Raw genomic sequence first — 12,537 nt, 5'->3', positions numbered from 1 at the left:
TTTCAGATATTTTTTTGTAAATTTAAGAAAATGTTTCAATTATACTTTATATTCACCAGTATTTTATATTAGTTTCAGGTGTACAGCATAGTGGTTAGACAATTACATACCTTACAAAGTGTCCCCCCTGATATTTCCAGTACCCACCTGACATCACACAAGTTACTATGATATTACTGACCCTTCATCAGTCTCAGTTCCCTGTCGGTAGAGGTGAAGTTAAGTGTTCTCGGTCAGGACTTCACATCATGGTCCTAGGCATTAAGATCCCTTCTCCGGGCAGCAGAGCATCCAAAGGTGAGGATCCTTTGTTCCACAAGAGGTCTAAGGCAGGTCTGGACAGGACTATTCTCATCAATCAATCTCTCTCTCTCTCTCTCTCACTCACACACTCTCTCTCTCTCTCTCTCTCTCTCTCTCTCTCTCACACACACACACACACACACACACACACACACACACACACCATCCTACACTGGCACTAAGACAGTTGTGGTGGCCACAATGAAAATTCCATCTGAATATTACACTATCCTCCCCATTCATGCAGGAAAATTATCCTGCTTAATAAGAAGACTGCTGGTGCCCACAAACTATCAAAGTTCACGTACACTGTCCCTGTCCCTATGCCTTTATTCTAAATCTGCAAGTTCTTCTCAGACGAAGAACACCCTGAAGTTTATGACTGACACCCAAGTAAGTCAAGATTATGCTGCAGCAATACCAAGAAGATACTATTTTCTGTCTAAAACTTTGGTCTGCTTTCCAGCCTCTGCTATCACATGACCTTGCAAAAGTTTCACTCTCACACACTTCAGCCAGCAGAGCCATGTGTCTTGTCAACCACGATGAGTCTGCAAGCATCTGTTCGGAAGGTTCTTAGGCACGACAATGAAAGGCACCTTGATGAAGGGTAACAATCGTCACTGAATTTGACTGATTATGAATCTTGGTCCATCTGCATCCTGAAGTGATTAATCTCTAAATCTCAAGGTAAGTAAACAAAAAAAACAGACTCAACAATAAACCTGTGCTTTATCAGGAACTTGTTTCTCTAAAGTTGGGTTGTATCAAGAGACAAAACAAAAGTCATACCATGGTTTGGCCTCTCTACTCACCGAAGGGTCAACCTGGTCATTGGTCACTCCTCGCAGAACTATTCTTAACGGGTTCTTCATAAATGGAGCCAGGCAAAGAAGACTCTCCAGGTAATAGCCAATGCTGCGAAGGATGCTACAGTCATGTTCCACGGATCCACCATACAGGAGGCCAGGCTGATAATATAAGGTTGTTCCTTACACAAGAGGAGAGAGCTACATTCAGCACAAAAAAAGTCAGTTTCATGAAAGAAACAAAGAGGTCCTCACCGGGCAGCTCAGCTGAGTTGGCTGGAGCATTGCCCCAGGGCACCAAGGCTTCGGGCTCAATCCTGTCAGGGCCCATTCAGGAGTCAGCCAATGAGCGCATAAATGAGTGGGACAACAAACTGATGATCTCTCCCCCACACACATTCCTCTCTTTCTCTAAAAATCAATAAATAAAAAAATTAAAACAAAAAGCAACAAAGGCAGTGAGTCCCAAGGGGCAAGTATGACACGGGTATCCAGGAAGACTTCAAAATGCCATTCCTACAAGCCCACACTTTAATCCAAAAGCTGACTCATTACTGTCAAGCCCCTGTAATAACAATAAACTGAGTTTAAGTTAATAAACAGTAATAAACTAAGCCCTTCCCTAAACCATATGAACTGCCAAAGTCATGGTAGGGCACAGAGAAAAAGCCCTAACATGCATCTTAGCCTTCCAACAGCACACGCCTGGACTGCGCTGGAGAAGGACGTTCACAACGATGCTCTGCAGTCATCACACCAGTAATCAGCTTCTTCTAGGCCCCTGATGTAAGATTTCCCACATACCACACTCACCAAACAAGATGCATGGAGAAAGCAGGAACTTTATGGCAATTCCATTAATAGTAGCTATGTTAATAGTAACAAATGAAAATATCTAAATTTACTTAATAGTTTTATTAGAAACTCTTTATTATCTTAATTCACTTCTCCAAATATTCCTATCGTCCAAAAAGTTTCTTACTAGATTATGATATTAGAGAAAAACCAAAGTAAAACACTCTAAGAGTATCTTAGGTGAAGGGTGAACAAGCTCTTTTTGCTGCTCAAATGTTTTACAATGTCTTCTGGCACAATTTATCAATAGACAAATTTAGCAAGAGACGAGTAAAATATGTTCAGTCACTCAAAAGGAAAGCAGCTCTTGGGAGTTTCACAGAATAAATTTTGGTTTTATTATACTATATTAAAAACCAAAATCCCAACAAGCACAATCAGAATCAATCAAAATCAGGATCATATCCCTCCTACACTTCTCAAAGGGAAAGATTTTATAGATTCTACATCAGTTATTCTAAACACTATGAATGAGTCACAAAATCAATCTTTTAGGTCAAAAGTCAAAAAGGAAAAAAAAAAGCTATATAACCACTAAGCACCACAAATATGTTTATGCCTGCAAATCAACCAAATGAAAAATTGACCATCATCAGAACGAAGTACTCTACTCTGGGGTGGTGTTGGGACAGGGGAGATTGGAGGTACAGCAGGATCGTGTAAATGTCTACTTCCCAACCTAAGCTGCAGATGTGACTAGACAAGAACAGAATTACCTCCCCTCTGAATCACCAATATAACGTGCTAAAGAACATCTCCAGCAATTTCAAAGTAAATAAGCCAAGGAAGTCTAATGGAATCAGCTTGCAAAGGGCATCTGAAGCCTCATACCTAAAACCTGCTCTCTGTAAGGTATGGCTGAATGCAGCTATAGATGAAAACTTCAGTGTGGTGTCAGACCACTTATGAAGCCAAGCTTGTCTTCTTTCTAAAAAGTCAACACGTGGGAAAGTTCAGAGTGTCTTTTGTTGCACATATGCAAATAAGTACACAGTTCATGGAGCTTGTCAAAAGATGTTTGTGTGGTCTCCTTCCTCTACAATGTAGATAAAAGTGTTTCTAATAGCAAACAAACAAAAAACTAGAAACAACCTGAATGTTTATCAGTAGGGAGCAATTAAATAAATTACTATGCCCCCATACAATAGAACACTTTATTAGGCATATGGAAATAATTGAGATTAACCTGCGACACTTGTGCTAGTGAAAAAACAACAGCTGGCTGCAGAGCATACAGTGAGCACAGACCTGCCGATGGTCTAAGAAGTGGTCACATTTGCTTCACCCATGCAGGCAAATGTGACCACGGCTGCACCCGGGGAGGGAATGCAACAGGAAACAGGTGAAGGGACTTTCGTAATTTTGCATACACTTATTGAGCCTTATTTTTAAAGACAAAATAAAATTCAGCACATACAACTAACTCACAGCTTGTTGTGACAATATAAGTAAATGTACTCTGAAAAGCTGTACATAAATGTTAGATATAAAATATCTTTACTGTTAAAAAAAGAGGGCATGCTTGTTTGTTGATCTGAAATTTCCATTCTTCTTAATTCCTTAAATCAAGTGTGTGCCCCTTAAAATGGCAGAGTTCGTGGGTATCTCCAAACAACTGTATCACAAACAGGAAACTGGACTTTTTCCACCTGAATACAATATTCATACTATCAAAAGGAGCGAGACGCACAAGAATGTTTAAGTAGTGCATGTGCAGATGCTTTCTGCAATGGGAAGGAAAGGAGCTTACCTGTTTGGTTTATTTCAATTCGAGAACCATTTGTTATTTTGTCCAACAGCCTTATGAAGCTGGCTTCAAAATCTGTGAGAGCAAGAGAAAATAGATGGCTTCATTTTAGGTCACCATGGCCACACAGCATGGCCCATTCAGGTACTGCCATGGAGGGTAGGTAACTTCCTGTATCACAGCTGGGTTTTTCTCAGGATTTGGGTGGGTTCACTGGTTGAGGAACCTGAAGCAGTTGAAAAACACTGACTAGCATATATGTTTACTAGAACTATTATAAACAGTTCAGCTTTCGTATTCCACAAAAAATAGAAACTCTACCAGCAATCTAATGGAATATTAATTTTAGCAACATTATCAACCATAAGACCTGTTCTTCCGACCTCAGGGAGCACATGCCAAATAAGGGAGAAAGAGTAAACAGCCGGGAAGAGTTTTAAAGTCAAATTCTTACTTGTTACAGAATACCCGAGAGGGCAGGTTAATTTGAGGGCTACCCTTCAGTCTGAGACAGTATGAGGTCACTGTCTCTCCTGTTCAACAGTGTCCCTTCTCCCTTCCTCTACCATCTTATTGATTGATCGAGAGCTATCTAACCAGTTCAGTTTTTAATTTCATTATAAAAGTGCCTGATATACAGTATTACTGCCAACCTTTTTTAAATTCAAGAACTATTTTTTTTTAATGCATGAGAAAAAACTGGAAGGAAAAACATCAAATGTTAATAAGTGGGTTTCTCCTCACGACAGGACTTTAAACAAATTTAATTTTCTTGTTTAAATTTTAACATTCAAATTTGCTTCAACTCATTTTAAGAACAGACTGTTATCTAAAATAGAAAAGCTGGTCATGCTGACCAGTGTGGCTCAGTTGGTTGGGCATAGTCCTGAGAACCAAAAGGTCACTCACTGGTCAATTCTCAGTCAGGGCACATGCCTCCATGCTGGCCTTGCAAGGGGCAACTGATTGATGTTTCTTCTCTCCTTTTTTCCCTCCCTCCCCCTCTCTAAAAATAAATAAAATTTTTAAAATCTTTAAAATATAAAAGCTGGTCATTCTTTTAAAAAGGGTGGTAGAAGAGCAGGAACTGATTTTCAAAGCGAAAAATGAGAGGAGGCAGAGTGAAGACTCAAAAGAATACAAGGTCCATCCAGAAGGTATCCAGGCATGTAATATGGTAAATAGATACATTTACTGAAGAAGATACAAGATACAAGAAACATTGTACATAAACAATGGCACCTCAGTCCCCTTCAAAGTAGGCACCTTGGGACCTCACACAGTTCTCCCAATCACCATCAGTTACCCTGTCGTATCTTCCTGAATCTCACCAAAGGTCTGAAAGCTCTTCTCTTTCAAAGGTGATTTTAGTTTTGGGAAAAGCCACAAGTCTTCATTGATCACAGCCCGTACACATTCAACATTCTCAGGTATTCTGCTTGTTGCAGGCCTTCCAGAATGTGGACCACTTTGAACAGATTCTCGATCACCTTTGAAGCATGTGTGCCAATTTTATTTGCACTGCACTCATTGCATTGTCCCCAAAAGCCTTCTGCATCATCCCAATAGTTTCCATGGAAGAATGTTCAAGCTTCATGCAAAATGCGATGCAGACTCGTTGTCCTACTTGCTCAGTCACTGTGAATGTGACAGCCACACAATACGCATGCTCACTGAATGGTGTCTACCACCCCCCACTGACGAGTATAGTGGAGTCATCACTGTTCACCCATGCTCATTCTAGTCCACTCTCCTTGGCTGCCAGGTTACATCCACGTCGCACAAACCGTTCTCATTATATTAACAATGCATGGACTTTTTCCTGACAGACCTCAAATATGTCCTCTGGCCTTTCTGAGTTGGTCTTACACACACACATACTTTAGTTTCAACTTCCTGCCCATGAACAAGAACGGAAGTCCAACTCTTCTGCACTGAAGGCATTGTGACTGGTTAGCATCTTCTGCAGTTCCCATTCCCATAATAAACAAGCAGATTTGCAAGCACAGACTCCAGCAGCCACCTGAACTGATTCCAATGGTCAGCAGATTAACTAAGCAATTCCCATCCACCTGTTCTGTTACTTAACACTGTCCCGTAACTCCTGTCATAGTATATTCTGTATCTGTACAAAAACCACTGAGCTAAAAAGTCAGAGAAACTCCAGTTTGTCCTGAAACAAGTAATAATGGCTAATAACAATGGGTGTTTATTAATGCTTACCTTAGAGCCACACATTCTCTCATTTAACCCTCAAAAATCCAAGTTGGAAGTGCCCTTCCCATTTTATAAAAGGCTTAAGAATACCTACTTGCTTGTGACTGGCAAGTGGCAGGGCCAGGACCTGAGCCCGAACCCGTCCTTCTCCAAAGTTCACACTCTTAAGCACATACACCATGACTCTAGTTTGCCTAACTCCATTTCATTCCTCGAAGCCAACCGTTTCCTCTAGAAAATCACAGAACCTTTTCAACTGCAAGCAGTGACCTATTAAAGGATCCTGCAGACAATTTAGCGGATCCCCAATAACCATTTATTTTTAATGAAATTAGAACAGAATAAACGATATCAGAGTAATTAATTGTATATATAAAGGTACTGTTTGTGAAACTTTAGCACACACAATATATTTGTATGTGTATTAGGTTGTGGTGTAAGTAGCATCACAAATTTTGTACGTGACTCAACTACAAAACTTAATTAGAAAACTTAACTAGAAATTACTTCTATGATCTTTGTATATAGAATAATTCTATCTTTTTTTAAAAAATCACACATGATCTATATACATAGAAAAACCTTTGATTTGCTCAAGTTCCAAGGTCCCTAAATGAGACAACAGGATTTATGAATAAAGCCCTAAATTAAACTCCAAAGCTTTTACAGATTAGGAAAGAAAAAAGCATGGCTTTAGAAAAAATTTTTTCTTTTCTTTTCTTTTTTTTTGCAATCCACAGGGAATGGGCATATAAAGAGAGCTCCAGGCAGAACTATGCCCTGGTCACGGCAAATAAGTGCTTAGGAAGCAATGCTTCAAAGAACCAAACACAAAGCCAGTTCCAGAATCCTAGCAACAGTGAAGATATAGCTCCATCACCTGGTACAAAAAAGATCTCAAGTTCACCTAATAATACTAAGACTGAGTCGCCCACGCTTCACTAAGACAACATATGTAGAATTCCTTGCCCCTTCACTTCCCACACACCCTCTGTGACTCTTCAAGACTATTTTGGGGGGTACAAATTTTCTGATATCTAAAAACATTAGGGAAGAGTTCCAAAAATAAGTACAATTTTACTACATTGCTTAAGAATGCATAATGAGGTTATAAAGTTATGAGACAATTAACATGAATGCAATAATGGTCAAGAAAGTGGCCACCACTGGGGGGTGCGCAAGGAGATGTACATGAAAAGGCCCCAAAGGCGTAGGCAATGTTCTGTTTGTTGATCTGACTGGAATCATACAGGTGTTCATTTCATAACACTTTAAGTACTACTTTCCTGTCTTATGCATGTTATTATATTTCACATTTTGAACAAATGTGAAATATTTGTACTGTTGGGGTTTTCAATCTCAGGATTCCGATTCCTTAAATACCAACTCCAATGCCTAATGCCCTTGTTTCCCTAACCTCCCAAGGAAGTAAGCTCAGCATTTCTTCATGGGCGACAATAACTCCTGTAAGAGGGTGGCAGTCATCAGCCTGACCCATTCTTCATTAGCAAAACCACGTGTCAAAGGGGAATGAGGGAAGAATACACTCTAAAGATCTACACTTTAAAAACAAGGAGGGGACTTCCAGCCAAGATGGAGGCGTAGGTAGACTCACTGTGCCTCCTCGCACAACCAAAAAAAGGACAACAATAATTTAAAAACAAAAAAACAACCAGAACTGACAAAAAATCAAACTGTATGGAAGTCCGACAACCAAGGAGTTAAAGACAACACATTCATCCAGACCTGTAGGAGGGGTGGAGACAGGCAGCCGGGCAGAAAAGACTCCCAGAAAGGTAGAGGATGGTGGAGCAGGCGGTCCCACATTTGTGTGTGGGTAAACTGGGAAGAACAACTGGGGAGCAAAACAGACCTCGAAACCCAGGGTTCAAGCATGGGGAAATAAAGCCTCAAACCACTGATTGAAAACACCTGTGGTGGTTGAGGCGGCAGCAGGAGAAACTCCCAGCCTCACAGGAGAGGTCGTTGGAGAGACCCACAGGGGCCTAGAGCGTGCACAAACCCACCCACTCAGGAATCAGCACCAGAAGGGCCCAATTTGCTAGTGGGTAGGGGAGGGAGTGACTGAAATCCAGCAGAGAGTGGAGCAGGTGCGTTGCTCCCTCTCGACCCCTCCCACACGTACAGCGTCACAGTGCAGCGACCAGCGAGTTACCCTGCACTGGGGAACCCCTAAGGCTCCGCCCCTTCATGTAACAGCTGTGCCAAGACAAAAAAAGGCCCAAATGAAACAACAGATCAAAGCTCCAGAAAAAATACAACTAAGCAACAAAGAGATAGCCAACCTATCAGATCCACAGTTCAAAACACTGGTAATCAGGAAGCTCACAGAATTGGTTGAATTTGGTCGCAAATTAGATGAAAAAATGAAGGCTATGCCAAGTGAAATAAAGGAAAAGGAAAATAAAGGGAACCAACAGTGATGGGAAGGAAACTGGGACTCAAATCAACGGTGTGGACCATGAGGAAGATATAAACATCCAGCCAGAAAAGAATGAAGAAACAAGAATTCAAAAAAATGAGGACAGGCTTAGGAACCTCCAGGACATCCTTAAACATTCCAACATCTGAATTATAGAGGTGGCAGAAGGAGAAGAGGAAGAGCAAAAAACTGAAAACTTATTTGAACAAATGATGAAGGAGGACTTCCCCAGTCTGGCAAAGGAAATAGACTCCCAGGAAGTCCAGGAAGCTCAGAGTCCCAAAGAAGTTGCACCCAAGGAAGCACACACCAAGGCACATCATAATTACATTACCCAAGATTAAAAATAAGGAAAGAATCTTAGAAGCAGCAAGAGAAAGGGACACAGTTACCTACAAAGGAGTTCCCATAAGACTGTCAGCTGATTTCTCAAAAGAGACCTTAAAGGCTAGAAGGGGCTGGAAGGAAGTATTTGAGGTCATGAAAGGCAAGGGCCTACATCCAAGATTACTGTATCCACCAAAGCTTTCATTTAGAATGGAAGGGCAGATAAAGTGCTTCCCAGATAAGGTCAAGTTCAAGGAGTTCATCATCACCAAGCCCTTACTATATGAAATGTTAAAGGGACTTATCTAAGAAAAAGAAGATAAAAAATATGAACAGTAAAAATGACAGCAAACTCACAGTTATTAACAACCACACCTAAAACAAGAACAAAAGCAAACTATAAGCAAACAACTAGAACAGGTACAGAACCACAGAAATGGAGATCACACGGAGGGTTATCAACAGGGGAGTGGGAAGGGGAGAGAGGGGGGAAAAGGTACAGAGAATAAGTAGCATAAACAGTAGGTAGAAAACAGACAGGGGGAGGTTAAGAATAGTAACAGGAAATGTAGAAGCCCAAGAACTTATATGTACAACCCACAGATATGAACTAAAGGGGGGGAATGTGGGTGGGAGGAGGTGTGCAGGGCAGAGGGGAGTGAAGGGGGAAAAAATGGGACAACTGTAATAGTATAATCAATAAAATATATTTAAAAAACAAGGAGGAAATCTCAATAAGTACAGCTATAATTTAGAAGTATTTAACCTTAATATCTCGAAATACTAGTCTGCTTAAATAAATTATGGCACGCGTATATATCAGAACACTCTGCAGCCTGAAAAATAATGTGGTGCTTTTACACACTGATGTGAGTCCTCTCAATGGTATAGTACACTGAGTGGGAACAAACAGTCACCTCTGTGAAAAAAAAATTCCTATGTATTTATTTACTAATTAAAAAAAGCAGCAGCAGCAGCAGCCCTGAAAAGAAACACAACTGGTAACACTAGTTAGCTCACAGGGAAGAAAGATTGGGAGACAGACAGAAACAGACTATGTAAATCCTTTTGTTCCCTTCGAATTTCATGCCATGTGTATGTTTTTAAAAATACATAAAATTTAAATTAAAGATACAAATAAAGTTACTGGAACACTATTTAAATAGCCAACAAAATTGTTCTCATTAAATAGTCTATAAAAGATGTTTATAATACTATTGCAGGCATTAAAATATTTTTAAGTAATTATTTAATTACATGAGGAAATGCTTATAATATACTAAAGAAAAAACTAAAAACATATAAAATGTGATTTAAATTTCTTTAGAGAACTAAAAGATGAGACAGCAAACTATGTATTAACATGCAAAATTAGGAGTCATTATTCTCCTCACTGAATTCAAAAAGATGGAAATTACAAACACATACCCAATACAATAAATTAAAAGATGTCCACCCACTTGGAAATATGTGTGTATAAAATATGTTCATATTATACTATGAGATATAATTATACATATAGTTACATATTATGTATGTTAATATGAATACTGTAATATATTTTCACTTAAAGAAATAACATCTTTCTTAGATTATGACCAGATCAAGAAAAAGTGATTGATATTAATCAAAAGTATCAATTTTATCAAACTATATGGAAATCCACTAAAGAAAAATTTACCACTCTATGATAAATAACTAGGAAAAAGTTGAAATCCTTCCAAATCAAAAAGTATACAGATTTTTTAAAAAGGTATCACTCTAACTTAGTAATGAAAAGAAAGGCAAGAGCAAAGTAAACTGAGATTTAAGAAATGTAACAAAATTATAAGACAAAAGTAAAAATAATAATCTCAAAAGGAGGAATAAACAAAATGGAAAATACAGTAGAAAAATTAAGCTAATTCACTGAGAAAATACAACACAATTCAACAGCCTCATTCATTTTTAACAGGAAAAATGTGAATAAAATCAGAAATAAAAATAATATAATCAACAAAAAAGATTACAAGATTTTGTGGTAAATTATTCTCTATTATTTACAAATACATTTGGAATTAAGATAGCTATGTAAAGCAATGACAAATCAAAACAGATAAACAAAAAAGTCACAACAAGATAGCCCAACACAAAGGGAATGAGAAAATTTATCAAGTAAACAGAAAAGAGCACTAGTGAAATTATTGGAAATTTTTTTCTAACATTAAAAAAATTCTTGTTACACATTCCAAAGAACAAGGAAGAATGTGCAGAGATGATTTCAACTGAAAAACAGTTAAAAGCACCACACACAAAAAATTAAAGTACAAGCTAACCACATTTAATGAGAATAAAAACTCCTAAATAAAGTCTTAGGAAAACACCGTAACTCATTTTTTGACTACCCACTATGGTTAAGAGGGGTGCATCCCCAAAATGGACTGCAGATAAAGCACAACAAAAACTACAACATAATTAAATACAAAGTTAAATATATAAACAGGGGGAAAAAATCAAGTAACTTGCTCAGTTGCTACCGAAAGGACATCTGTTAAAATTCAACATAAATTCTTCAGTAAAATTCTGTTTGAAAAGTATAAAGAATAAACTTATTTAATGTAACTGTTTACATATAAAAACAGAAGCCTTAAAAAGTTCAAGGAGAATGTCTTTGTGGCAAAGGTTTCTTTAAAAGGACACAAAGATTTATAAACAGGACTACATTAAAAGTAGTAACTACTATTCATCAAAAGACACCATTAAGAGTGTGAAAAGAAAAGTCACACTCTTCATAGTGCGACTTGCAATACTTTAACACAGAATACATGCATTGTGGCATATTAAAAACGTAGTATCACAATATAGCAAGCAAAGTCAACGAACTACTCTACTACAACAGAAGAATCTCACAAACACAATACAGAAATAAGGAAGCCAGACACACACACAAAATACACACTCAAGTTATGGTTAATACTTTTGAAAACCTAGTCTACCATGTAAAAAGTCAACTTACTGTTTATGTTAGCAACAGGAAGAAACAGGCTGAGTGGGAGCAAGCATGAGCGGGGTTTTGGGGTGCACTGGTCATGTTTTATTTCTTGACATGGGTATATCCATGCAGTAATAATTCATCAAACTACACATTTATAATTCGTGTACTTAATGTGTAGTATACTTTAATAAAAGATTATTAGAAAAAATGAAAAATCAAGTTCAAAGAAGTAATACCTTTAAAATACAAAAAAAGCAAAGAAACCCAATCATCTCTCCAATTTACCATAACAGAAATGTCATTAAATATATATTTTTTTAAATGACAGAAGGTGTCAATACAAGAAATTAATTAAGGGAAAAGTCATCTTACCAATTAAGCACAAGACTTTCACACACTTTGATTTGACCCCACACTCCCAGTGTTCTTCCAAAAGCATAGTCTTTGATCCAGCAATTCTACATCTAGAACTTCACCTTGCAGAAATAAGAGGTATCCTAGGCTCTATGTACAAAAACTTTACTGCTGCTTTATTTATAATAACAAACACTGAAGATCACTCTTATTGTCCCACACCTTCAAATTTTCCTATATATTGTTTTGCTTATGTAAAAACCTGTAAAAGAAATAAACTCAACAAAGGTCAACTTAACTCTCTGATTTATGCCGTTTTTACCACCTTTCAAAGTTTTCTATTTATATCCAAATTCTTCAGTTCTACTCCTTTTCTTTACAAACACAGTGGGAGGAGGTAAGCTTTCTGTAGCTGGAATTCCCTAGAGCACCAATGCCCAGCCTTTTTGGCACCAGGGACCAGTTTCATGGAAGACAATTTTTCCACAGACTTTGGGCGGGGGGGGGG

General features: G+C 38.2%; 1 protein-coding gene across 2 annotated transcripts in view; it reads right to left on the bottom strand.

The window, feature by feature from the left end:
* RCL1 (RNA terminal phosphate cyclase like 1) overlaps positions 1-12,537 on the bottom strand; it is a 64,758-nt gene that overhangs the window by 39,091 nt on the left and 13,130 nt on the right. For both annotated transcript variants that reach the window (XM_053924324.2, XM_024554969.4), the window contains exons 2-3: positions 3,718-3,789; positions 1,119-1,294 (exon numbers count right to left, since the gene is read on the bottom strand). In XM_053924324.2, coding sequence (XP_053780299.1) covers positions 1,119-1,294; positions 3,718-3,789 — 248 coding nt within the window. The remainder of the gene's footprint in view (positions 1-1,118; positions 1,295-3,717; positions 3,790-12,537) is intronic.

This window comes from Desmodus rotundus, chromosome 1 (genome assembly GCF_022682495.2).
Source record: "Desmodus rotundus isolate HL8 chromosome 1, HLdesRot8A.1, whole genome shotgun sequence".
Classification (NCBI taxonomy): Eukaryota; Metazoa; Chordata; class Mammalia; order Chiroptera; family Phyllostomidae; genus Desmodus; species Desmodus rotundus.
This window is presented reverse-complemented; position numbering and strand designations above follow the sequence as displayed.